The sequence below is a fragment of the Mauremys reevesii genome, linkage group 15, assembly GCF_016161935.1.
Source record: "Mauremys reevesii isolate NIE-2019 linkage group 15, ASM1616193v1, whole genome shotgun sequence".
In the NCBI taxonomy this organism is placed as follows: Eukaryota; Metazoa; Chordata; order Testudines; family Geoemydidae; genus Mauremys; species Mauremys reevesii.
The window spans coordinates 12,008,965-12,036,260 of NC_052637.1; the positions used below are offsets into that span (position 1 = coordinate 12,008,965).

Here is a 27,296-nt window from a genome sequence, read left to right on the forward strand (position 1 = left end):
GGCAAAGAGGTGGAACTGCAGCACTTCTTGGGCAAAAATGTATTTTCTGCAGAATTTTTTTCTGCAGAAAATAATTCTGCAGGACACATGAACTCAGTGTGTCTGCAGTGGTGAAGAATTGCCTCCAGAAGTAGAAAATGTGGCCAGTTACAGAGCAGGCTGTGTATCTGCTTGCATTTCCAAGAGCATCTCCGGTCAGTGCTTCCTTCCTGCCACAGTCAACTTCACTTTCTCGGGTCCAGGAAGCTGCTTCCCAAACTCCCCAGCCAGGGTCTAAAGGGACCTGTGGCCAAGTACAGAGGGGTTGTTGCACTCAGCAGCTGCAATTCTCACCCTCTTCCCTATGCTCCTCCTCCATTTTGCCCCTTTTGGGTTTCTTTGGTGGACTTTCCAGCTCAGTAACAGCCCCAGACTGGTTTTTCCTTTCTCTTGTGCATGAGGGATGGAGCCCTCTCCCCTCCAATGCTGCTGCTGTTCAAAGCATTCTGGAAATCACGTTGGCATCAATAGCTGCAAATGGCACAGACTTAGGAATTCATCTCTCCAGTCTCCTCCTTGGTGCTCCTGGAGATCATTTCTGTTGCCCTAAAACAAATGGAGGAGGGAGGGAGGAAATGAAGAAAAGCAGCAGAAACTCTGTGGGAGGGACAGTGAAATAAAGTAATCTGGATCTGAGTCCCATTCTGCTCCCCCCAGGCTGGGAGTGAGGCTGATCATCCTGGCAATGAGACCCAGGTAGATTATTACTCAGGGCATGTCTATACTGCAAAATTAAGTCAACCTAACTTGCATCTGCACACAACCATCACAGTCACTGCATCGCTTGTGCCTGTCTGCACTTTGCTCCTTGTATTGGTGGTGCCTGTCCTCACCAGAAGTGCTTGTATCAATTGTACTGTCAGTGTTGGGCCATTGTGGGATGGCTCCTGAAAGCCAGTAACAGTGGATGTAAGCAATGCAGTGTCTACTGGGGCACCAGATCCAGAGGGGCCATGGCCCCAACTTTTTAACATGGGCACTGTTTGAGGGGCAAGGAGCCACATCATTCCCCAAAATGCAAGCCTTGGGCAGATGTGGAATGGCACTGACAGGGGTGGCACTTCGTGGCAGGGGAGCCGATAAGGTGATCAGCTCCCCTCCTGTGAAGTGTAGCCCCTGCTGGCGGTGCCAGCCTCTTCCTGGTGTGGGAGCTGAAGCTGGCCTTAGCCCCCCTGCTTGCCATGAGGCCTGGTCCCTCTCAGTGACCCCACCCCTGCTGCTCCTCCTCTCCCTGAGGTCCTGTCCCCTGGCCTGCTCTGAGTGGCCCGGCCTGCTCTTGGGACTCCTGCCAAGGGAGGTGGAGGGTCTGGGGCACCCCAGGGCAGCCCGGATTCCCTGGGTGGCTCTTACCAGGGGGTTGGGCCTGGGGGGAAGAGGAGGAGCAGGAGTGGGATCACAGAGAGGGGTGGAGTCTCATGCCGCTCCCCCCACTTCTACCAAGGTTCCGGTGGTCCTGGTGTCTACACTGACACTGCCTTGACCTAACTACATTGGGTCTGTGCCTCTCGTGGAGGTGCAGTTATTAAGTCGGCATTGCAGGGTAGTTACGTCAGAAAGAGAGAGACTGAAGTATAGACACTTCCATAGTTCGGTCGACGTAAGCTCACTTGTGTCAACCAAACTCTGTGGTGTAGAGCAGACCTTCATGTCTAGGAAGATGGCTGATACTTTCCCTTCATACCAGGACCATCATACGATAACCCTGCTCTTTCACATTCACCCTCACCCAGGGCCGGCTCCAGACCCCAGCGCGCCAAGCGTGTGCTTGGGGCGGCATTTTGCCATCAGGGCGGCAGGCGGCTCCGGTGGACCTTCCGCAGTCATGCCTGCGGGAGGTCCACTGGAGCCATGGGACCAGGGGACCTCCCGCAGGCATGACTGTGGAGGGTCCGCTAGTCCCGAGGCTCGGGTGAACCTCCCGCAGGCATGCCTGCGGATGCTCCACCGGAGCTGCGGGACCAATGGACCCTCCGCAGACACGTCTGCAAGAGGTCCCCTGGAGCCGCGGGACCGGCGACCGGCAGCGTGCCCCCTGCGGCATGCCGCCGTGCTTGGGGTGGCCAAATTCCTAGAGCCGCCCCTGCCCTCACCTGCTGCTGATTCAAGTCATTAGAGTTAAAATCACTTAGCACAGATGGACACTGAACACTCAGAGGAGAAAATTTGCAGCTTAGGATAAAAGTTGAAAGACTTCACTAAAAAGGCAACTTCTGGTCTGACTAATGTCGGGGATCTCTCTTATCCCAGACGGCTCAGGTTTCATTGTCCGACTGCAAAGAGATAGGCAACGACCAGCAAGAATCCCACTATCAAGTTATTTATTGTAGCATGCCATACAACAGAGAACTGCCCATCTCACTCCATACAGAACCAGCTCCCCTTCACAAATTCAAACTGCTTTTTATTAGCTATTCCATCGCATCATCACTTACGTCGCATTATCACTGTACCTTCCCAGCATTTCTTCCCAGCATACAAAACAAAGAATAACTGTTACTTCTTCATAACTTCATGCTTAGTACAAAAAAGAATACATGTTACTTCAAAAAGTGTCTGTAAACATTTTTTTCCAGACTCTGCAAGCACTGTCTTATCTAGCAAGGTCACCCAGATGGTCTGTGCTGGCCTGTCTACCCCAGCCAGTAAATTTACTAGTAGGCCTTGCTGTGTTATTGCTAAGCAAAACAGGCATCAAGGCAAACTCATCACTAACTCCCAGGGATCCTGTAACTACTGAGGAGATTCTAGCACATTCAAGAGGTACCTAAAGAGTTCTCCCATCTCCCCCCTCCCTTGGGCCTGTGGCTAAGCAGAATCTGTGCTCTGTTCAGGAGGAATTGTGCTGTGGCGACCTGAGCACAGGGTGAAGGATCCCCTGGGTAACGTTCCTGCTCTGCCCCTCTGGGTCAAACCCACCCACATCCTCAAGAGCCAGTGCAACCCCCAACCTGACTTAACCCCAAACTTCAGGCTGCAAGGAGGAGAAGCAGCCCCAGTGCCCCATGGATGGGGGGAATCCAGCACCGCCAAGTAGTGTGACATGTTCCTTTCCAGCCCGCCTGGGTGTTTACTGCATATAACCATGTACCTCAGTAACTGTTCAGGGAGCTCTGGAGGCCACTGGCTGGTGCCAGTGCCTGACAACCTTCAAACGTGCCAGGATGTGAGACTAGCAAGCAGCTTATGAGATGAATGGCTGAAATGTGGCACATTGGTGTTTTGTTGCACATTGCTCATAACTTTTAGATAAAAAACATTTAGAAACCATAAGCCCATTTTAAACAGTTTTCCCCTTATTGTATGAATTAAACAAACCATTAAAAACAACACAAAACACACTGAACTACAACCTTCCTCGGCCTGGGTCTGCTACAGGCCTTGAGCCACGTCACTTCAGATCCCCACCACCCCAGCTCCAGGAACAACTGCTGTGCTGTATGTGGACCAGTCCCTAGCATAGGGACCAATGTTTTGCTGGTGGGTTACATAAAAATTTGCAATTCATCAGTCAAACATCTGTGCTCAGAACTGTGGGCTCCTATGGCCAGCTCTGGTGTGGTGTAACGATTAGTGACAGGAGAGCCAAAGAACAGAGAGTCAACACTCTCAGACTAAAGCTAGTGGGGCTAAGTGAGCTAGAACACGGAGACCCTGGTTCTATTCCCCATTTTAACTTCAGTGACCTTGTGAAACTTCTCTGGTAAATTAGGAGTAAAATGGGCTGCAAAGGTGTCCAATACTAGACTGCCCGCGAGGGCTGGGAAGGTAAAGTGAGAATTGCCCTCATGGTTCAGGGGTGGCAGGTTTGTAGAAATTTCGGTGGGACCCAGAACCTGCCCCCTGCAACTCAGCCCCCACCTGCCTAAGGCTCTGGGGGGGAGTTTGGGTGGGGGGAGGAGGTCCGGGGTGCAGGCCCTGGGCTGGGGCAGGGGTTTGGGATGCAGGACAGATGAGAGGTTGGGCTCTGGGAAGGAGTTTGGGTGGGGGAGGGGATCTGGGGACAGGCTCTAGGATGGAGTTTGTGTGCGGGATGCAGGCTCTGGGGATGAAGAAGGGGATGAGAGGTGCAGGCAGGAGTTTGGATGCAGGCTCTGGGAGAGAGTGGGGGGGTGCGGCACTTACCTGGGGCTACCCCCAGGCATTACCCCCACAGCTTCCTATTGGCCACAGGTGCACTTGGGGCAGGACACAGACCCACCCTCCCAGAGGCTACAGGGAGGGGCGGGCTGCCACGTGGATCGAGCAGGCAGGAAGTTGCTCAGCTCTGCTGTGGATCCGGTCCTGGGCTGTTTTAAATGGCCTGGGAGGCTCCCGAGGCAGAAGACAGGGCCAAGGGGGAGACCTGGGCCTGGGCCAGGAATATTCCTGGTGCCCAGGCACCAAGGGCCCATAGAAGTCACCACCCATGCTCATGTCCTCTCACTTGTTTCACTTTACCCTAGCCCATGATTTTTGACCTAGCTGTTGGAGAGCATCCCCACTCCTCCATCCTGCTGTTCCCCTCAGCAGTCTGGGGATTGTCTCATTGGCACAGTCAGCTGCAAGTGACATGGGCTGAGGGACTCATCTCTCCAGCCTCCCCCTCACAGCTCCTGGAGATCACTTCTGTTGGCCAAAAATAACTGCTTGTCACCTGTGTTTGACTGATGACTGCAACTCTCAGGCAATTCATCAACCAGCAGCAGTGAGATCCTTTGCTTGAGCCTAGCCGGGTGCTCATGAAGTAACCAGCTGCTTCCCTAGCAAGCTTTTCCCATCACAGCTGCAGCTCCTTTTCTGGCTCCAGAAGGCAGCTGGGCCTCAACCATCACCTGGTGGGAGGATCTTGGTCTCCAAACACCACTTAGTCCCTGGCCTTGCTGCTGGGATTGAGAAGAAGGGAGAAAATTGGGCGCAGGCTTTTCTGGGTGGGGGGCGGGGTCACCTGCCCCACTAGGGACCAGGCTCTCAATACAACTACGGCCCAGGCTGAGATCCTAGCACATTACACAGGCCCCTGAGCTGCCATCAGATGGACTTTCATCCTCTGTCCATATGGTGGGGGGGAGACATTGGGTTATTGCCCTGGGGGAAGCTGCTGGGGGAGGGAGGAGATTTACCTGCTCAAAGCCCCAGTGGGCTGGTTTTAAATTTAGCTCTGCACCAGATGATGAGCAGGGAGTGGCAGAGACTGTGGGTGAGGGAGAGATGTTTGTGTCTCTGTTTCTTATCCCTTCCTCCACAGGGATCTGTTCAGAAATGAGGGGTCCCCAGTGGAAAGCTTGTCTAGTGAATGAAAACAAAACTGGAGGGTATGGAAAAAACAAACTCCACTCTCAGGTTGGAAGCAACAAAATCAGAGACAACTTTATTTGAGCAATTGCAAAGGAAGAATACAGCTGGCAGAGAGCAGCTCTGGCTCAGTTTCTCCAAAGTACAAACAATATCACACAAGCATTTATACATTTCAGTGGCCTGCATTAATTAAAAACATCTGCAGTCTGTTTATGTTATGTCCTGCCCATTCCTGTATTTTCTCACTTCTGTTCTCAAAACATCATTATCTCAAGGCTGGGTCACACTGACTCTACTCAGCTGTCTTCCCACCTGCTTCTGATGTGAGCCCTGCTTCTATGGGTCCCACGAGATTAGGCTAAGACTTACCATGGCAGTTGCTCCATTTCTTACAACTGAGAGGCCTGTATTTAAATCCTTTAACCCTGTTTCCACAGGGGAGATGGGGCTGTGGGCAGCTGAGCATAGTAAGTGACTAGGTATCAGACACAGCCTGAGCATTTCAGAGCAGGCCTGAAAAATAGACTCATAGACTTTAAGGTCAGAAGGGACCATTATGATCATCTAGTCTGACCCCCTGCACAATGCACCCACCCACTCCTGCAACAAACCCCTAACCTAGGTCTGAGCCATTGAAGTCCTCAAATTGTGGTTTGAAGACCTCAAGCTGCAGAGAATCCTCCAGCAAGTGACCCATGTTGCAGAGGAAGGTGAAAAACCTCCAGGGCCTCTGCCAATCTGCCCTGGAGGAAAATTCCTTCCAAACCCCAAATATGGTGATCAGTTAAACCATGAGCATGTGGGCAAGACTCACCAGCCAGCACCCAGGAAAGAATTCTCTGTAGTAACTCAGATCTCACCCCATCGAACATCCCATTACAGACCACTGGGCATACTTACCTGCTGATAATCAAAGATCAATTGCCAAATTAGTTGCCAAAATTAGGCTACCCCATCATATCATTCCCTCCATAAACTTATCAAGCTTAGTCTTGAAGCCAGATATGTCTTTTGCCCCCACTACTCCCCTTAGAAGGCTGTTCCAGAACTTCACTCCTCTAATGGTTAGAAACCTTTGTCTAATTTCAAGTCTAAACTTCCTAGTGTCCAGTTTATATCCATTTGTTCTTGTGTCCACAAAATGATTCACTTTCACTCCTGTCCACCTGTAATGGGGTCTACACCCCCTGGCCCATACTGAGCAGAGTTTTGTAGGGGTAGGGGAGCCTCTCCGGCCTGCAGGCAAGCAGCCTGACCACACTCCCACACAGCTGCCTCAGCTGCTAATCATGGAGACAGGCACCCACAGCTGCAACCAATTGGGGAAACAAGGCCTGGGATAAAAGGAGAGAGCCCAGAGCTGGAAAAGGTACAGGAAGGGTAGATAAAAAAGTAAAAACCCCTGTCTCAGGGTTCTCTAGAGACACAGCCCAAAGGCAGTAAAGCAGATTTCTAGGCCTAATTAGATGCCAGGGGCCAATCAGGGGATAGCAGAGCCCCCTGAAAGCCCACATCAGGGAGTGGTGATTTCCCCGTTATCACCTGATTCTGTACAGACTGGCCGAGTGCCTGTGGGGAGTGTCAGTGAGGTGATTATCAGACAAACTCTGTGTCTGTGTGTCCCCATCCGTCTCCTCCTCTTTCTCTCCCAGGTTCTGGCTGCAGAGGGAAAGGTTTGCCCCGTAGTTAAGGTGCTAAGTTAGCCTGCACAGATCCTGGTTTTGCTCTGTGTGAAGTCAGGTAAGTCATTTATTTTGTCTGGGCCTGACTTTCTCCTTTTCTAAATGAGGGTAACAACCTTCCACATGGCACAGCAGCAGAGCCATTGTGTGCAGGGCCGGCTTTAGGCCTATTCCACCAATTCCCCTGAATTGGGCCCTGCGCCTAAGAGGGCCCTGGGCCCAGTGAGAATCCCTTCCCTGGCTAGAGGTGCCTTTTTAATTTTTACTCACCTGGCAGCACTTTGAGTCTTCAGCCGCACTTTGACTGCGGGTCCTTCAGTGCTGCCGAAGACGTGCAGTTAGTGAGGGACCTGCCGCTGAAGTGCCGCCAAAGACTCGGAGCACTGCCTGGTGAGTACAAGCCCCATGTGTTTTGGGGTTTTTTTTAGTCATCCCTGCCGGAGCCCTGCATTTCCTAAAGCCAGCCCTGATTGTGTGGGGAGGAGGGAGACAAATGAACCCATGTGCCTCCCGCACCCCCTGCCCCCAATTTGCTGCTTGGCTTGTAGTGACTATGCTCACACAGACTGAGCATGCTCAGTAACATCAGCTGAAGACACTGCCCTGACTCTGCCCCCACACTACTGGCAGGTACAGGTGTCTTTGCACAGCATCCTGATGAGTCTAAGCCAGGGGCAGCTCCAGGCCCCAGCATGCCAAATGCGTGCTTGGGGCGGCATGCTGTGGGGGGTGCTCTGCCGGTCGCCGGGAGGGCAGCAAGCGGCTCTGGTGGACCTCCCGCTGACGTGCCTGCGGAGGGTCGGCCGGTCGCGCGGCTCCGGTGGACCTCCCGCTGACGTGCCTGCGGAGGGTCGGCCGGTCGCGCGGCTCCGGGAGGTGGAGCCGCGGGACCAGCGGACCCTCCGCAGGCACATCAGCGGGAGGTCCACCAGAGTCACGCGACTGGTAGAGCGCCCCCTGCTGCGTGCCACCATGCTTGGGGTGGCAAAATGGCTAGAGCTGCCCCTGGTCTAAGCACATGGAAGTTTGTGAGTTGCTCAGACAGTGCAGCGCTGGGGGCCAGGTAAGGACCTACAATAGCTAGGAGTGCAGCTGTTTCCTGTCCACATCAAATCACAAAACCATCATATTGGGATTGTCACAGGCTTTCCTGATTTCACACTGACTCCTTCACTAGCTGGTGTTTCTCTTAATGCTACAGCTCTTGGAATCCTGTGATTATGTGACCATCTCAGCTCTCACTTTAACAAAGATCTGTTTCTTGCTCTCAGGGTTGAGTAGAAAAGGTTGAGAATGTGACCAGAGCGAATCCTGACTGCTCACACACAAGCAATCCAGAATATAATTTTTTAGAAGAAAAATCCTCATGTTTTCTTCAGCAGCCTCCTGATTTTTGCTTACATGGTGCTGGCAATAACTCCTTGGCAGTGATTAGTTTGTTTTCAGACCTACTTTTCCAGCAAAGGCTCTAAGGACCTAAATATAAATCTGAGCATTCTAAGTGATTCCGTTACGTCAGGGGGGCTGTGCTCATTTGCTGCTTGGGCCCACAGCCCAGCTCCATGCACATTCCCACACCTTGCCCTCTGTTTCCCTATCTGTTAACTCTGCTGTTTTAGATAAATGATGGCAGTAACTTAGGGGACTTTCCATGGGGGAGGGGGATTTAAGGACTGAGTTCTCAGTGGCACAGTATTGGCAACCCCAAACTTTTGAAAATCACGAGTCAGTACACCCAAAATGATGTGATTCCTTTGGGAGACCAAAATAAAAAAGTAAATGTTGATTTTTCTATTTGCCTTCTGATTCTCACGCTTTAGGCTAACTCAAGTCACATTTTAAGTTTTTCTCTGCAACCAAGAAAACTAGAAACTTCCTTTGTTTCGGTGTCCCTAAGTTCTGTTTGCCAGAAGCTGGGAATGGGTGACAGGGGATGGAGCACTCTATCACCTGTTCTGTTCATTCCCTCTGGGGCACCTGGCATTGGCCACTGTAAGAAGACAGGATACTGGGCTAGATGGACCATTGGTCGGACCCAGTCTGGCCATTGTTAAGTTCATGAGATTCATTATAAAATCATGAATGTTGGCAACACTTTTGACACTGCGTCCCCTTTACACTGAGGCAGAGCTGCCTTAGCCTACGTTAGCATCAGGACTTTGAAACACTGATTCCAGCTTAACCAATGTTTTTGGCCTGTGAATTGAAGATCCCTAGACTTGAAAGGATTAGATTTTATCGGTAGATGTCAGTAAATGTTGATTTCAGTTTGCCCACACAAACTGATGAAAAAACATTTCCATTGATAAGAACTGAAATTCACAAATAGGTAAGGTAAGAAAAATGCTGCTTGAGAACTTACTAGAGTTTAATTTAAGGATATTTACTTAGCATGTTTTGACATGAGATGTTGACAACTTGTGTATTAACAGTTACACTTTTTAACTTTTTTTGAATCTGTGTCTGTCATAAAATAATTGTCTGACTAAAATATTGTCTGATTTCCCCATCCCCCGCAATTTCCCACACTGCTGCTCACCATGTCAAGGTTCCTCCCCCACTCTGAACTTTAGGGTACAAATGTGGGGACCTGCATGGACACTTCTAAGCTTAATTACTAGCTTAGATCTGGTAACACTGCCACCATCCAGAAATTTCAGTGTCTGGATCACTTTCTGTCCCCCCAAAACCTTCCCCTCCCTGGGCAGCCTTGAGAGGCTTTTTCACCAAGTTCCTGGTGAACACTGATCCAATCCCCTTGGATCTTAACACAAGCTAAAAATCAATCAGGTTCTTATAAAGAAAGCTTTTAATTAAAGAAAGAAAGGTAAAAATTATCTCTGTAAAATCAGGATGGAAAATACTTTACAGGGTAATCAGATTCATATAGCCCAGAGGAACCCCTCTAGCCTTAGGCTCAAAGTTACAGCAAACAGAGGTAAAATTCTCTCAGCAAAAAGGAACATTTACAAGTTGAGAAAACAAAAATAAGACTAACCTGCCTTGCCTGGCTATTACTTACACGTTTGAAACATGAGAGGCTGATTCAGAAAGATTTGGAGAGCCTGGATTGATGTCTGGTCCCTCTTAGTCCCAAGAGCGAACAACCCCCAAAACAAAGAGCACAAACAAAAGACTTCCCTCCACCAAGATTTGAAAGTATCTTGTCCCCTTATTGGTCTTCTGGTCAGGTGTCAGCCAGGTTTACTGAGCTTCTTAACCCTTTACAGGTAAAAGAGACATTAACCCTTAACTATCTGTTTATGACAGGAGCCATGGCCACAGACAACCCCGTGAAAAGTCTCCAGGAGGAAGCTACATGCCCCATCTGTCTGGAGTATTTTAAGGACCCGGTGATTATAGACTGTGGGCACAATTTCTGCCGAGCCTGCATCGCCCAGTGCTGGGAGGGATCAAATACAGACAGCTCCTGCCCTCAGTGCAGAGAAACTGTGCAACAGGGAAACCTCAGGCCAAACAGGAAGCTGGCAAATGTTGTAGAAATAGTCAAACGGTTGAATTTACAGGCAGCAAAGGGAGCAGGAGAGGAGAGGGTGTGTGGGGAACACCAGGAGGCTCTGAAACTGTTCTGTGAAGAGGATCAAACTTCTGTCTGTGTGGTTTGCTATCTGTCCCGCGATCACAGAGATCACTGGGTGATTCCCATAAAGGAGGCTGCCCAGGAGTACAAGGTAGGGAATTGCTGTCAAGTTTAATGAGTAATAACTTTGGATTTTAATTACAGGCTGATTTCACTGCAAGTTGCCTGTCATGGGTGTAATGCATCATTCAGCTCTGTAAAGCCTTAATTGTACGGGAGATGCTGTAACAAAATGAATGACCTGGCAGTGTGGTGACAGAATCAGAATATCAAGTCTTAAGATACCTGATGTGGGAAACTTTTCTTTGAGATTCTGCCAGCTTCCACTGCTGAAATAAGGAGACTTTTTACACCACGGTCGGTGTTAACAGTCAGTGAGGTTTAAATCACAAGAGCTGCAGGCCAGTCTATGCAAGTATGTTACCTTCAGACTGGAGAACTGATCATTTAAATATCAACACTGTTAATTATTTTGTTCCCTGTGTGAGAGCAGAGAGGGAGAATTACAGCTCGTCACCATTTATTGCCACTGCTGCCTCCTTCCAGTGCCACAAGAGGATGATGTTAGGGAGATGCCACCTCCCATTTCCCCCCAGTAAAGAAGGACCAGGCCCAGAGAGCCTAGCAGAGTCCAGGGGTACATTCTAGTCCCATGAGGGGAGTCCGGCCCCAGGAGCCCCTTGGAGCCAATCAGCAACTCCATCCTGTTTTGAACAATGCACCATTTGAACATGTTACCGAAATATCGGGTTTGCTTAGCTGAGAGCTAATAACAGCTTGACAGGGATAAGGAAAGATGCTTTATTTTGCAGAAGAAAGGAGAACTTTGTATTAGATACAGAAGACTTTACTGCACACTAAGTGTTTACAAGCTTTTTATATATTTTTAGATAAAGACCATGCCGTGTTCATACTTTATTGGTGGTTATCGGACCCTGTGAAACCGTTATTTGGTTAGGGAAAACTGGCTTGGAGCAAGATTTTTTTTTTGCTTTGCGGCAGAAGAGGAAAGATAGTTGAAAAGTTCAGGGTACTGTGTACGTGAGGTTTTTGGAGGCTTTTGCCTTTACCTCTTGGCCGTTTGCAAAACTATGAAAAGGGCGGGGGGGGGGGGGGGGGGGCGAGCGACACCAAATAGTTTTTACAGGTTTTTTTTTTACAGCAGCCTCCTGCAATACAGAACACTTGTATTGCTTTCTGCCTATACCCATTACTGGAATGCTTTTATTTGTGAGATTTTTTTTTTTTTTTTTTGGCTTGGCAATAACAGTGGAAAGGGCAGCCCCTGAGTCCAAAAGACAAGAATAAGCGGTTTTTCCCAGAGTTAAACGGACCTGGGGGTCTGTGGAGGAACAAACATAAGTGGTAAAGTTATTTGAGTAGGTAACAAGTGGACCCCCGGGTCGCCGTTATTTCTTACCATTGACAGCGTTTGTTCTTTCCATTTCCATTTGTTATTGAGGTCGGGGCTGTCGTCCGGTACGTCGGTTTGGGCACTCTCTTTTCCAGTGACTAAGTTGCTTACAGTAATGGCATATATTATTTGCATGGCTTGGGGGGGGCCCCCCCATGATTTGCCTTTGGTTGTCACTTGGGGGGGGGTCCCTACCTTCCTCCTTGTCTTTCGCTCCCCGCGTTCACAAGGGCTGCTAGCATTCTCACCTGTTTGGTTTTTTGAATTTTATTTTTTTGTGTGTGATACACACGGGTGGCTATGCTTCCCAGTTTTTTTAGGGACTTTTTCTTAGCGCCTTCAAGCTGCTGCAACCACTTCTTAATGTCCGGAGCTGACTGAGAAATAAAAATAAGCCTGACCGTGGACTGTGTGTCCGCAGCTTTGGAGTCTATATTAGTAAAAGTACAAAATGCTTTACAAAGTGTTTTATAAAAATCGGAAGGGTGGGGTTTTTTTTTTGCACAGTATTATGGACTTTTGACCAATTTAGAGGGGTGTTTTTTTTGCTTGTTTTATATCTGTCAAAACATGGATTAGGGATTTTAAGTTTGCCTGTTGGGTTGAATTATTCGGATTCCATTGGGTAGGGTTAGTGAGAGCTATTAAATTACGCCTGTCACCAGCAGCCTCTGCTGCCTTCCGGGCCCCCCTTAGGACTTCTTGCTCTTTCTCCTCCGTGCGCAGTAGGCAATCTAAAAGTTGGCCCATGTCTTGCCAATTAGGATTATAAGACTGAAAAATAGCACGGAATTGCCTGTGAACGATGTCCGGGTCGTCTCTGAGGCGAGGCATAGTGTTTTGCCAGTTCATAAGATCTGCTGTAGTAAAAGGGACATGTACATAATGGTCTACAACCTCTCCATCCATAGTGGGTACCGGGATGGTCCGAAGGGGTGCCTGGGTTTTAACCGCATCCTCCCCATAGACTACTCCCTGTCTCGTACGAGACGGACTAATGGCGGTAGACAGAACAGAGTACCCACTACCCGTTGCTCCACTAGTGGATTCATTAACTTGAATTGTGGTTGCCTCAGTCTTCGGTGGGGGGGGGCACTGTCTTGGGCCCCGTAGACAAGGAAACCTGGTCTGCCACAGCCTGTGATATTGCTGCTGAGGGTGGCCGTGGTCTAGGACAATACATAGGGGGGGTATTTTTCCAACATTCGGCTTCACTTGGGGCAGAAGCTTTCGGGAATAGAGGGGCCTGGATTTTTATTTTTTTTAAAGGACGATGAGCCTCATCGTCCCACAAAAACCAATAGTTTATTTGACCAGGCGCTTGATTTTTTAATATCAGGCGCAAAGGAGTTAAATAAGTCGGAATATCAAAGGAGCCAAATTCAGGCCATGCAGTCCCCAGGGTTGGCCAGTTCTGGGTGCAAAGTTGTACAAAGCGCTTCCTTGATATACCTTTCTGAACACCGGGTAAAGGCCATTTACTTAACATATAATCTAAAGGGCTATCATTAGAGGGCTTTTCCAGAGACCCACTTATTTGTCTGCTGACACTCAATCTGAAAAGAGAATTACTCAGAGATCAGCGGGAATTGCGGTTTAATTCAGATTTTCCTACTTTTATTACACTGTCCGTTACAGGGGACGGGACAGAAGAAACTCTGTGAGGTTGTATTGAGATCCATCGCACACATGGCTTCGAACGAGAAATTACGAACGAGAAGTTCAGTTCCGCCCACACACCTAACACCCAAATGAACAGAACAGAAAAACAACAGTAACCGGTTAAACAGAACAGAACCAGAACCAGATAGTGTTTCCTTATCCTATTAGGGCTCATCTTATCAGAACATGAACCCCAGGGGCCACGGTGAAGCAGAGAAAGAGGGGCTAAACACCCCGTTGGCGCCATTCCCAGTTCGCCGCAGCCGTCCGGAGTCCAATGTCCGAGCTAGGAGAGTCCTGTCTGGAGTCGCCAGAAACTGTTACTGAAATATTGGGTCTGCCTAGCTGAGAGCCAATAACAGCCTGACAGGGATAAGGAAAGATGCTTTATTCTGCAGAAGAAAGGAGAGCTCTGTAATAGATACAGAAGACTTTACTGCACACAAGTTTTTACAAGCTTTTTATACGTTTTTAGACAAAGACCATGCCGTGTTAATACTTCATTGGTGGTTACCGGGCCCAGTGAAACCGTTATCTGGTCAGGGAAAACTGGCTTGGAGCAAGATTTTTCCTCAAGAGGAAAGATAGTTGAAAAGTTCAGGGTACTGTGTACATGAGGCTTCTGCCTCCACCTACTGGCTGTTTGAAAAACTATGAAAAGGAGGGTGGGGGGGGCACCAAATAGCTTTCACAAACAAATCATGGTGTCTCCTTTTGGTGACTCATGTGGGTGGAGCTTATTTTGTGGGTGGAGCTTCAAAGAATCCAGCCACCTTTGTTCCCACCCTCCTTCTGATCCCGGCTCATTTATGCAGATGTTTTGCTGAATGCAATGACTGCTTTTCCTCCTCCTTTCTCACTAGCCCCTGCTGGCTCCCTCCCTCCCACATTGCTTCCCTGCAGCAGCACCGCAGAGGTGTCACCGAACAGCTCCCCAGGAGCTCTCAGCAGCAGCTGGGCCCTTGGGCAGAGAGCGGGAGAGAACTCGAGGGCTCAGAGAAAAGAGAGAGTGAAATGGGGAAATTTCTGGAGGGGGGCTCAGGAGGCGGCTCTGGGGGGCTGCCAGGGGTGCCGCACAGAGCGGGGCTAATGGGAAGAAGCACGTTGCTGTGCTGTGTGAAGGAATCACACGCTGTCAAAGGGGAAGAGAGCCCTGGGGTATTACAGCTCTGGGGCAGTTATAATTATGGGTGGCACATTCCCCCAGACCGAGTGTTCCCTGGTCCTCACTGACCTCCAGCCACATCACAGCTTCACCCCGTGCAGTTAATGGGACTGGGCTGGCTCAGGTGCTTGGCTGCTGCCTGGGGGAGGCCACATGGGAGCCTGGACAGAGGAGAGCACAGTGGGGTCTTGTTCCTGGCCTGGGTCTGGGTACAGTGCAGCGAGGTGCTGCCCCAACCTCTTCACTGGCACCGGCAGGAGGGATCATTCAGAACCTTCCCAGCTGTTTCCCCTCTGGCCTGTGCTCAGTGATGTGAAGCTTTAGCTCAGACACAGGCTCTGAGGAGTCCTGAGTGTCTGTAGGGAGCAGAGCCCCTGCTCTGAGACTGGCGTCTCTGCTCCCACGGGGCCTTTGGGGCTGGCAGAGCCGAGTCTGCTGCCTCCTTCCAGGGTATTTACTGCTCGTGTATGAAATGCCAATATGGACAGTACTGTCCACCCATCAGACAAGCAGACTAATGGCTGTTTATCACACACAATGTCCCTGCAGGAGAAACTCCAGGGAGCCCTGGGCCCTCTGAGGAAGGAGCTGGAAGAGGCCCTGGCCCTGACGTCTAAAGAGGAGAAGAAAACCACAGAGTGGCAGGTGGGTGTCCAGGTTTATTCCTCCCTGAGCCCTTCCCCCTGCAGCGTTCCCAGGAATGACGGGGCTGTAAAGCTCCAGGAGGAGGTTATGAACCTGCTCTGGTTGTTTGCTCCATTTCCCAGGCTTAGTGCCAGCCATGGGCAGCGCATGCCTCCAGCATTTGGGGAGGCCGGGTGTGAGTGCCAGAACCTCCCCTTTGCCCGGATCATCACCCTGCCCACTGCTCCACCCCCATTTGGCCTTCTCTCCCCTAGGCCCTGTCCATGCTCCCCTCCTGCTCTGCTTTGGGGGAAGAGCTGGAGCGAGGGCTCCGGGTGGAGCGCAGGCAGCACTCCAAAGGCAGCAGGTCTGCAGCACCCTCCTAAGGGAGGGGCGCTGCATCCTGTTTGAGGAAGCCCAGCCTCCCCTGGCCTATGATACCTGCCATCCAGGGTGCTGGCAGCATCAGGCTGTGTCTCTGGTGGGGATTTCAGCACAGCAGCTCCTGTAGGCGGAGGAGGGGCAGTTCCTGGCCCTTGTACAGTGGTGCAGACCCACCCTTGAGATCTGATAGGGGCAAATTCTCAATATTGGGTGCAGTGTTTTCACTGTTACATGGCTCCTGTTTCCCTCCTGCAGATGGGGAGGGTGTGTCGGCTGCTACAGCCATCAGTTTTCAGTGGCCTCCGTGACAAAGCTCTGCAGCTTCTCTGCAGCCTGGAGGAAACAGATTGTTCCTCCGCGCTCTGCACCCACCATCCCTGCAGTGAATCTGCCCAGTGCCTGGGCCAGACACTGGAGCTGGGAGGATGATTTGCCCCCCCCCTCCCCCCAGCATCGGTGAGGTTCAGTGTCACTCAGCTGGCTGGGCTGGGGCCATGCTGGGAGCTGAGCTCTTCTGAACATCAAATTCAGTTGCGGGTGTGGAGCTCTGGAAAATCTGCCCCTAGGGTGCATCTACATGGCCCCAACAGCCAGCTGCAGGCTAGACACTGAGTAACACCCAGGGGTCTGGGTGGGCTTGTACAGCATGTGCTGCTGCTGCGGCTTCATAGCTACGAGTACCCGAGCTAGCCACATCAAAGCTAGCCTGGGTGTGTCTACACACGGTGATGTCACACCTTAATTGCTGTGTGGACACCCCCTGAGTGAGCAGAGCCAGGGCAGGTCAGTGTCACGCCAGGCGCCGCTTGGCCACTTTGCAGCCTCTGTTGCCATCCCGTGGCCACTTCATCCCAGTCACCTGCTACTGTTACTGTGACGTTTCCCAAAGAAGTAAATAGCCTTACAAACCTGATACTGACCTAATCCAATGCTTCATGGACAGAGGCCCAGTCCATGTAACTCAACATCTGGCTCATGTTTTCTCTGTGCCTTTACTATTTTTCTATCTCCAGAGCAAAGTGAAGAATAAGAGAGAGATGATTGCAGGTGAATTTAGCAAACTGCACACACTGCTGAGAGAGGAGGAGCAGCTGCTTCTGCAGAGCCTGGAGGAGGAGGAGAGGGAGACTCTGCAGAGACTAAGGGAAAATGTAACCAAACTCTCCCAGCGAAGCTCCTCTCTGCAGCAGCTGATCACAGAGATCGAGGAGAAGTGTCAGCAACCAGTTGTGGAGCTGCTAAAGGTGAGATGGCATCAAAATTCTCCATCCATCCAGAATTAGAACTCAGATCCCTGGGTCTGGATTTCAACAATTAGAGTAAATGTGTTCTGTGGTTTACTGACAAACAGAACATCCGGCTAAGGGCTCCTTCAGTTCCAAAATATCCCAGTTCATGTTAGAGGGGAATTCTCCTCATGGAGACCCAGTGAGGCCATGGGAGATTAAATGGATGATACAAGAATGATACTGAGCTGAACCCATCCCTGCTCTGACTCCAGAACATGGGACCCAACCCAGTCGATAAACACAGATACTGGTGGGTTGGGTCCCTAGAAAGGAGAATCCTTTAGCTAAATTCCTGTCTCACCTACATAAATGAAACCAGTGTTAATGCAAAATGGTGTATGAGATTTTACCACAAAAAAGTGAAGCCTGGGAGGGTTGATCTATTTTCTAGATGAGTCTGATGCCCAGAGTGAGATTCCCTCACTTTTATGCACGTTGTGTTAATACAGAACATTAATTCTCTTTTTCCTTTCAGGATGTGAAAAGCACATTGAGCAGGTGTGTTTCCTATGTTCATTGCTCTTATATTCTTGGTGGTGGTTCTGCGATGATGTGTGTACAGAGCAGCTGAGTGATGATGGGACGTTTTCTTCACAGGAGTGAGAATGTGAAACTCCAGGAACCAGAAGCTGTTTCTATTGACCTGAAGAACGTGTATAAAATTTCTCTTGACGTGAGGGAAGCACTGCAGAGATTTGGAGGTGAGTGGATTTTACTGGGACATTCAGCTGTGTTGTGCCTGCGGCTCTGGACAGAGCCTGGGACACCAGGACACGCTTGCGCCCAGCTGACAGGCTTGGAGCTGTGATAGCTGGATGCTGATGTGCTCAGTGCTGGGCAGTTTGCCTGCTACTTACAGCCACCTGCTGGTACTTGCCCCTGTATCTGACCAGGCCCCATCACTCTGACATCCTGACCCCTCCATGGCTGAGTCACTGGGTGTCCCTGAGCCAGGTGCTGTGAGGCCTTGACTGGGCCCATTGTGCTGGGAGCTGCACAGACGGGTAATGGGTGACGTGTCTGTGCCTCTCTCCTGGGACATGTGAGGGCTGCGTTGTGTGGCCATTGCTCAGCACTGCCTCAGCCCCCATTAGCCAAGGGTGGCCCAGCTTATGAGCAGAAGAGAGGCCAGTCTGGCTGCTGCGGTCTGACCTGAGCCGTGTGTTACTGGGTAACAGGCTGAATCCTACGGGCCCCTCGTCTGCTCTGAGCACAGCCCAGTGTGAGGTTGGGTCAGTGGTTTGCTGCTCAGTGAGTGAAAGTCACAAGAGTGTGACTGTGTCACAACGGCTGAGCGTGAGCTGCCCCCATCCAAACCCCTCCCCAAATCCCCAGCGCAGAAGCCAGGGGAAAAGGCACAAAGCTGACAGCGAGGAGGGACAGAGATGAAACTAAGGCAGAGGAGAGGGGGACTGGGAAGGTTCAGTGAGCTCAGTCTGTGATTGTTGAACTGGCTCTTTCATCCTCCCCTGCCGCTCCTCTCTTCCCACCCACCCCTAGCAGGGGCAGTCAAAGGGGCCAATCTGGATGTGTCAGTCCTGGCTGATGGAGGCTGCGCAGTCGGTGCCGGCTGCAGGGCCAGGATCTCAGGGCTCCGGGGAGCAAGAACCCCAGGCTGTGGGGGAAGCAGCTTCCTCTCTGTGATAGGCTGGAGCCAGCACATCCCTGTTCCCCTCCCCACTCACTGCCCCCAGCCCAGCACAGTCTGTGCCCACTGGGCCCTGAACACGGCTGGGCTCTGGGCCATTCCACACCCCGGGACCCTGAGCCCCTTAGTGCCTCGTTCTAGGGGATCACCAGCCTCTGGGGAGCCTCCTGTCAGCCCCCCAGAAGCCCCTTCCTGGGCAGGGTCCCAGGCCCTGAGTCACTCGCTGGCTGCTCCAGGCTGGCCAGGCCCAGGGTCTCCAGCAGGGCCATTGGTGCTGGCACCGCACCCGCTGCCAGAGCTCCCAGCCCCTGACCTGTGAGGGGGGACACTGCTGCTCTCAATGGCTGAGCCCATCTCTCTGCCGCTGCCTCTGCTGCTGCACTCGCAGACTCAGCCCGTGCCAGGGCCAATGCAGCTGCTGGGGCTGCTCCTTCCCTCGGCACCTGGATTCTCTGTGTCTGGGGCAAATGGCAGATTGAGTGGGCAGGGACCTGCTCAGAGACGCACACCGTGTGCCATCACGCTGGGAGTAACCCTTTCCTTCCCCCGACCCCAGCAACCCAGGCCGGTCAGTGCCACTCAACTGCCCGCGCTGTGACCACAGGGACCTGGGTCCAGCAGCTCGGGAGAGTTGCTGGGTGAATGTGTGGGGCAGAGTAACCAGGGCTCCCTGTGCCCCAGGGTCCCTGTGTGCAATGGGGAAGGCCCCACGCTGTCTTGCAGCCCTTAGGTGCTGGGCAGTGAGTGTTGTTGATATAGCGCCCACGAGTGATCCAGGCACTGCAGAGACAGAACAAGGGGCTGCTGGCCCCACAGGGCTCCTGGTCTGAGTGCAGACAAGGCCCAGCAAGGGCAGCAGCAAACATTGGGGGAGGGGGCACGAGGGTCCCATTGTGGGGCCAGGAACTCCCTGAGCCCATCCTGTGCCTGTCTTCTGGGTGTGGTAGACAGTATTGTAGTGACCCTGATGGCTCCATGCTGGGCCCTGGGTCACCCCCCAGGGAACAGGACAGGGCAGACGCAGCCTGAGGACAGGGGGAGCTGGAGGCTGTGGGGGAGAGGGAGCAGTCTGGGAGCTGGGACTGGGCTACTGGAAGCCAGGTGGGTGCCCAAACCCCTGTGCTGTGTTCAGTCTAGGTTCCCACTCTGATGCAGGCTCTGTTGGGGTCAGATGCTGTGGTGAGGGGCCCACACAGACAGACTGAAGAGTGTTAGGCTCTGTCTGCATGGGGAAGGGGCAGTAGTTCTGTTAAATGGGTTCCAGGTTTGTAGACTCATCATGGGGTGAGACCCTCATGTACCACCCTCAGCCGTTTCAGGGTGTCTTAGCAAGGTTTCTGCCTCAGTTTATTCTCTTCAGCACTCCTTAAATTACACCTCACAGTCTAAAAGATCTGAGAGAAAAGTCCCTTGCTGGGGTCCACTCTGAGTCCAAGTAAACCCCGAAATAAAATCTTTTCCTTCACTCTGCTCCAGCCTGCACCTCTCACTCAAGCTCCTCACTGTCCTCAAGTCAGGAGCCCTCAGTCCTTCCCGGAGCTGGATTTGGATTAGTTTCCAGATGACTCCAGCTCCTACTTCCCGGAGCTGGAGTCATTTCAGTCTGTGCCTTTATTCTCTGCATCCACTTTCTCCAGCCAGGGGCAGCTCTCCTGGGTTCTGTCCTGCTACAGCTGCTACTGTCATTGTCATCTCTGCAGCTCCTCCCCCTTAGGGGAGCTCCTCTGCCTAGGACAGTGGTCCCCAAACATTTTTTATCAAGTCCTCCCTTGCCTGGTTTGCGCCCCTGCCCTGGAAGCTGCTGTCAGGAGCTGGTCCAGGAACGGGGCTCCAGTTGGGGCCAGAAGCTGGGGGCCATGGCTGGGAGTGGACCTGCAGTTGGGGCCGGGAGCTGGGGGTTTCGGCCGGGGGCGGAACCACGTTTGGGGCTGGGGCTGCAGCTGGGTTCTCAGCCTGGAGCAGGGCCAGGAGTCAGTGGCTGAGGTCGAGGCCAGAGATGCAGCTGGGGCTTAGGGTGGGGCCAGAGTGGAGCTGGGGGCAGAGCAGGGCTGGGTTACGTTCCCTTCCCACCACCCATGGTGGCTGGTCCAGGCCCTGCCATGCCCCCCAAATGTTCCTCCACACCCTCTAGGGGGGCACAACCCACAGTTTGGGGACCAGTGCTCTAGGAGCTCCCCTTCCAGGCTCCTTGCTCTGGTGAGCTCTCCTGGGAGCTCCTCTCCTCAGCAGCTTCCTGTCCCTAGCTGAGCCCTGGTTACCCTTTATCAGCCTCATTAGCTGTTTTGCTGCCAACTAGACACCTAGGGATTTAATTACTTCCAGGTTGGTCTGGGTTGTCTCATTCTCCCTTACAGGAGCCTGTCACAGGTAGTCTGGTCCCTGACTCCCATAAAAGAGCCAGCTCTCTTGATACATTTCCCCTCACTCCCAGAGCCAGCCTGTATTCAAAGGGAGGCTTGACCATGGCTGACACTTGGTTATGTTCAGCTAGAAAAGTTTCAGACTCCAGGGAAGTAAATTGGTGGCCACTTACAGGACCTGCACGGAGCTAGGGCAGGCAGGGAGCCTGCCTTAGCCCCAGGCCCCCACTGTGCCACTGAGCAAACTTTTAATGTCCCAGTCCGTGGTGCCAAACGGAGCTGCCAGGGTCTCTTTTTGACCAGGTGTTCCAATAAAATAAAGACGCCTGGCAACCCTATGGACAGGTGCCAACCCTAGGTCCTGTCCACATGGCCCCGTAACACCCTGCTGAGCCAGGTACAGGCAGCCACATGCCAGCCCAGGCCCCTGGCAGGGACGCTGAGCTGCCAGCTGCCATGGTCACGAACAGTGTTAACTCTGTCACGTGCCACTCACCACACTTAGAGCCCCCTGGGCCCAGCCCCAGGAACTGCTGTAACCTAGAACAATAGCAATGCAGGGCTGGAAGGGACCTCGAGAGGTCACCTAGTCTAGTCCCCGACACTAGGTCAGGGACTAGAATATCCCTGGCAGGGATTTGTACAACCTGTTCTTATAAACCTCCAGTGATGGGGATCCTACAACCTCCCTTGGAGCCGGGTCCAGAGCTTCATGGCCCTGAGAATTAGCAAGTGTTTCCTCATCTCCAGCCTCAACCTCCCTTGCTGCAGATTGTGCCCATTGCTCCTTGGACAGGCCCTCGCCCTGCCCGCTGGGGCACTGGCTGTGTCAACAAGCCTGAGCATCGCTGTTATTGCACTGAACGGCTGGTGGCGCTGGGCTGACTCGGGGGGCAGTGAGGGCAGCTGGGGCCTTTCGCTCCCCAGTCACTGATCTCAGCCCAGGTTCAGAGTCCAGTTCCCAGCGGACAGGAGCTCACATCATAACTCACTTTAACGGCCACCTCACCATCCATCTCCGCAGGGAGGCCAAGGCCTGAATGGGCTGCAGGGATGATTCCTCCCCAGGGAGAGGCTCCAGCAGATGTCAGGGCTGAGCCATGTTGGCAGGACAGTGGGGAGCTGACAGGGCCTCTGTCTCCTTAACCTTCAATACAGAGCTCCAGCAGTTGGGGTGTAAAACCCCATTTGTATCCCCAGCACTGAACTCACTGACAGTGCCCCAAGGGTCCTCCCCTACTGGGGTTAGGGAGTGAGTAAGGGGCACTGGAAGAGGGGGCCCAGGGGGCCATGGCCCCATCACTTTTACCAATGGGAGGGCTATTCCCTCCCACTTTTTACCAGCTGTAAGGGTGAGCAACGCTGGGGGAGGGGGCCGAGAGGAGAGACCAGGGGGTCAGGGTGTTGGGGAAGAGGTGGTGTGAAGGCAGGGGCTCAGGAAGAAGGGGCAGTGTGAGAGCGAGGGTTCAGGGGTGCGGGGACAGGAGCTCAGGGAGAAGGGTTGGCATGAGTGGGTGACCCCTCTACTTTTAGGGAGCTTCCATCACTCCTGGGGAGAGCACCATCCCGGATCCTGATCCACGGGCACATCTGTGTGTTTGCCGGGTGTACAGAGCTCTCTGTGTGGAGACACCTTCACGCTCACCCAGGAACCTGTGCTGGGAGGCCCCACTGCCCAGGAGGATGAGGGCTCTCACTCCCCTGCCCTGGAGGTGAAGGGAGGAGCCCTGGGGCTGCTGTTCCCCTTCACCCCCTTCCTGGGATGGGGATGTGGACACAATGTCCCCTCTTGCACTGTGAGGGGCAGACCTGGCTCCACTCTGGGCTTCAGAGCCTGAGCTCCAGCTCCAGCTCCTGAGCTGAAAATCTATGCAGCTGTTTTTACTTCCAAAGAGGGAGCCCCGTAAGCCTGAATCTGTCCACCGTGTTCCAAGACTCACTGCTGCAGACTGTGTAGAAGGACCCAAAGTGTCTTCAGAGTCTGGGTGTGAAAGTTCCCAGTGTGTCTGTCCCAGGGCTGGTTAATGGGAGCGAGGGGGGTGGCTGGCACAGTCATTAGATGGAGACACCTGAGCTCCTAGGGCTCTGAGATGGTCTCTATGACCATTATCCGCTCTGGGAGATGCCCAGGTGCAGCTGTAGAAGATCTGTGCTGCTGGCAGAGTCCATGGGACAAATGGCTCTGGGCAGAGAGTTCAGGCTGGAGCCAAGTCTCCATTTTCAGCCTGATTTGTGGGGGTGAGATCAGGGGCCCCGGGGGCATTTGTCTTTAAAGGGCAAATTAAACAGCAGCTCAGGAGTGTTTCATAGCTGATGTCCTGAGCCTGGCCTGCCTGTAACTGTGTTTCTGGGGATGTTGACAGTCTGTCATTGCAAGTCACTGGGATTGGGGCTCCTAAGTTGCTCAGACAGGTTTGCAGTGGAGCTGGGTGAAATGTTTTGGACAAATAGTTTATTTGCTGCAAAATTATATTTCGGGTCAACAAACTATTCGTGAATCCGTGTCGGGTTTGCTGACTAGTTTCAATTAATAGAAAAAGGTGCCGCCCCTTCCCTTGTAGCCTTTTGCCCAGGGGCTGGGCCCTCAGCTGGGAGCCCCTTCCCTCATCCCCCTGTGCCCACCCCTCCTCTAACCCCACTCTGACCCCTGGCACCTGCCTCTCCCCAATCCCCTCTGCTAACACCTCCCTCTGCCCACCTGCCCTGCCTCTCACCCCTCTCTGCCCCTGGTGCTTGTCCCTCCCCTCCTCTGCCTCCCCGTGCCTGCCCTTCTGCTCAACCCCCTCAATCCCCTGGCACCTGCCCTTTCCCTTCCCCCTGCCCCCTCCTGCTGCCTGCCCCTTCCCTCCTCCTGCCCCCAGCACCTGACCCTCCCCTTGTCCCCTTCCTTCCTGGTGCCCAGCCCCTCCCCACCCACTGCCCCCCTGACCCAGCGCTCCGCTCCCCCCACTGCCCCCCTCACCCAAGCCCCCGTCTCCTTAATTCTTACCCATGCCCCACCCCTCCCCCTATGGCTCTGTGACACCTGCACCCCTCACCACCCCTCCAGTCCCCTGGTGCCAGCTCCTCCTCTGCCCCAAGTCCCAGCTCTACCCTGGCCCCATCTGCCTCCCTGGTGCCTACTGTTTCCTTTGCTTCCTTTGCCTGCCTGGTGCAAGTCCCTTCCCTCGCCCCCCTTTGGGATCCCTGGTCTCAGCCCTTCCCCTCACCTCAGCACTGCCCCACCCTCCTCCCCTCTCCTAACCTCTGGGTCCCACCCTCCCTTCATCCTCTGCCCCCTTGGTGCCCACATCTCCCTGCACACGCCTCTGCCCCCCTAGGGCCTGCCCTTCTCCACACCCCTCTCTGCCCCCCTTCTGCTCACCCGCTCCCTCACCCCCCATTCTGCCCCTTTGGGACCAATGCCTGTTCCTTCCCCCCCCCATGGTTCCACCTCCCCACTCCTCATCGTCTCACCCCCTGGCAGCTCACCCTGCCCTTGATTTCCCCTGGCCCATTGGAGCTCCCCCATTCCCTCACACCCCTCTGCCTCCTGGTGCCTGCCCCATCCCTTGCTTCTCTGTGCCCCCTGGGGTCCATCCCTTTCTTCTGCCCTGGTGCCCACCCCTCCCCTCGCCCCCTGCAGCGCCCTGGAACCTGCCCTTCCCTTCACACCTCTGACCTCCTGGTGCCCCTCCCTTCCCTTATCACCCCATAGCCCTTGTGCCCCTCCCCTCTGCCCCTTCCTCCACCTCCTCTGCTCCTGTCACCTCCCCCTCCCTTTCTTCTCCCAGCATCAGTCTGTCACTTCCCTTCCCCTGCCTCCCCTGACACCTTCTCACCCCTCCCCGGCTCTTCCTGCCCTTTCCCCACATTGTCTCCTCACAGGCAGAGGGATCCTGACTCCCCTCAGGCAACAACCCCCCCTCTCCCCGAGTGATTAACAGGACGCAGGTTAATTTCCCTTTGATCCCAGTGACCAGCCCCTCCCCGCGGCCCTGACTCTGTGACTCTCTCCCCAGTGGACGTGACTCTGGATCCAGACACGGCAAATCCCTGGCTCGTCCTGTCTGAGGATCGGAAACGTGTGAGATACGGAGACAAATGCCAGGATCTGCCCCAAAACCCTGAGAGATTTGATAGATATGCCATTGTCCTGGGCACTGAGGGGTTCACGGGCAGGAGGCGTTACTGGGAGGTGGAGGTGGGAGACAAGACGAGATGGGACCTGGGGGTTTGTAGCGAATCTGTGAGCAGGAAGGGGGAGTTTGCATACGCCCCTGGGAATGGATACTGGGTCGTATGGCTGAGGGATGGGGGATACAAGGCCGGCACCTCCCCCCCGACCTTCCTCCCCATGAGCATCAGGCCCAGCAGGGTGGGGATTTTCCTGGACTATGAGGCAGGTGAGGTCTCGTTTTACAATGTGACTGACAGGTCCCATCTCTTCACTTTCACTGGCACCTTATCCGGGAGGCTCTGCCCTTATTTCTATCCTGGTGCCAATGCTGGGGGTACAAATGCGGCTCCCCTGATAATCTGCCCAGTCCCAGCTCAGGCCGGAGGGAATCTCGGTCCCTGACAGTGACCCCGCGGCACAGACTGGCCCCTCCCAGCCCTGCTGCTCTTCCCGACCCTAGTGGTGGGGGCCAGTTACTGCAGCAACTGGAGATTTTGTGCTGACCAGACGCTGCCAGTTTTCCTTTTCAAGTGGAGGGTCCAGTTGAAAACCAGACACCTGGCAACCCCCAGCCCTCACCTTTCTCGGCCCCTGCTCCTGCCCCAGGGGTAGCAGATGGGGGTGGATGGGGTCGTTCACTCCTGTCAGAATTTTCTACCCCTGTGAAATCTCAATGTAAAAATATGAAAGAAAAATTATTATTCTAATTTAGAAAATATTTGTAAGTCTTTAAGGTGCCAAAGAAAAGAAAGTTACTCCAGGAAATTGATCACAATTCCTCTGGGTTCTCTGTCCACCACCTTCTGGAATGCTCTGTAAAAATAGTGACTGATTGGTTTAATTCCTTGAAATTAATGATTGAACCTAATTTCTTGAAGAGCTACTGAGCAGAGTATATGGGGAAGCACATGGCATTGCTAGGACTACTTTTTGTTTTAAACGTGATGTGTTATGAACATTTTCAATATAATAATTCAGTTCTGAAGATTTACTCACAATATGCCATTCATGGTTGTGTGCCCTAAACTTACCTTGATTATTTGAAAATAAATACCCTAAAATTATCCTGTGATGGATTCATTTGTATTTTATCTTGACTGCTGGTGTCTAGCTGGCATGGGCTGCTGAAGCTATGTGTTTTTACTAGTTTTTAACACAGGGAAATTGTAATCTAAAACTAGATAATTTTCCCCTAAAATCTTCTTCAGAAATATCTGCGTTCCTTTCTCTATTTCATACTGAATTATGTGTAATTACTGTGGTTTCTTATCCAGTCTTATTGTGTTATTACATGGGGAAAATATATTGCCAAATAGTAAAAAAACATGTTATATGTTACCCTATCTGACAAAATGTAAAATTGTGTTGTCACTCACAATTGACAGCATGAAGTGTCATAAAGAGATTGCAGGCAGTGTTTTTTTAAAAATGTATATCTATAAATGGGTTCCCCGATCAGTTCCTGCAACCCCTGGCTGGCAGACCTCTGTGTAAATTAAGCAGCAGGCAGTCTGCTGGGGAACCTCCACCAAGTGTCTGTGTTACTTTTTATGGTGCATCACAACATAGCAGCAGTTACAAGGAGCCTCCTTCCTGCTCCCTGGTTTAGACATTTATACTGCTGTTTTCTGCTCAGCGCTGAGCTAGTGACCTCATTAGGCTCCCTACAGGTGCAAGTGACCCCCTTTACCCTTCCAAACCTGAACTACTCAGTCCCTCCTACTCTAACTGCACCCGGTGCCCTGGGTGTGCTCAGTGAGGAGGGTGCTGGCTTCCAAAGAGCTCAGTTTGTAGCTGCTCACAGCCCCTGTCACACAGCCATGATTGTGTAATTGACCATACAGTGAAAATAACACCAAATGTAAACTGGTACCTCATTATTCAATTCAGAACCTAGATCTGCCAGTATCTGTTCTGTACAGCCATGTTGATATATAATTTTACTTGTCTTCTGCTCCCCCTCATGTGCTGTCATATGTGAAAGTAGAATGAATT

At 52.5% G+C, this 27,296-nt stretch overlaps 1 protein-coding gene across 2 annotated transcripts; it reads left to right on the forward strand.

Annotated features, from left to right (window-relative positions):
• The first annotated feature begins 6,698 nt into the window (after positions 1-6,698).
• Positions 6,699-26,627, forward strand: LOC120383798 (E3 ubiquitin-protein ligase TRIM39-like). Of its 2 annotated transcripts, none has more exons than XM_039502055.1 (7): positions 6,699-7,053; positions 10,266-10,687; positions 15,387-15,482; positions 16,859-17,089; positions 17,610-17,632; positions 17,732-17,835; positions 25,144-26,627. In XM_039502055.1, the coding sequence occupies exons 2-7, from the start codon at positions 10,271-10,273 to the stop codon at positions 25,701-25,703; spliced, it is 1,431 nt and encodes a 476-aa protein (XP_039357989.1). In that variant the 5' UTR covers positions 6,699-7,053; positions 10,266-10,270; the 3' UTR covers positions 25,704-26,627. The 2 variants fall into 2 exon arrangements, with proteins under 2 accessions (XP_039357989.1, XP_039357990.1); XM_039502056.1 differs by having other exon boundaries at positions 6,699-6,902.
• Positions 26,628-27,296: the final 669 nt, after the last annotated feature.

What these genes read in the sequence shown, in the direction of transcription:
- LOC120383798 (XM_039502055.1), top strand. Translation starts at nt 10,271, where the DNA reads ATGGCCACAGACAACCCCGTGAAAAGTCTCCAGGAGGAAGCTACATGC. An exon ending in CAGTTGTGGAGCTGCTAAAG is followed by an intron (nt 17,090 to 17,609) that starts GTGAGATGGCAT and finishes TTTTCCTTTCAG; the next exon opens with GATGTGAAAAGCACATTGAG. An exon ending in AGCACTGCAGAGATTTGGAG is followed by an intron (nt 17,836 to 25,143) that starts GTGAGTGGATTT and finishes CTCTCTCCCCAG; the next exon opens with TGGACGTGACTCTGGATCCA.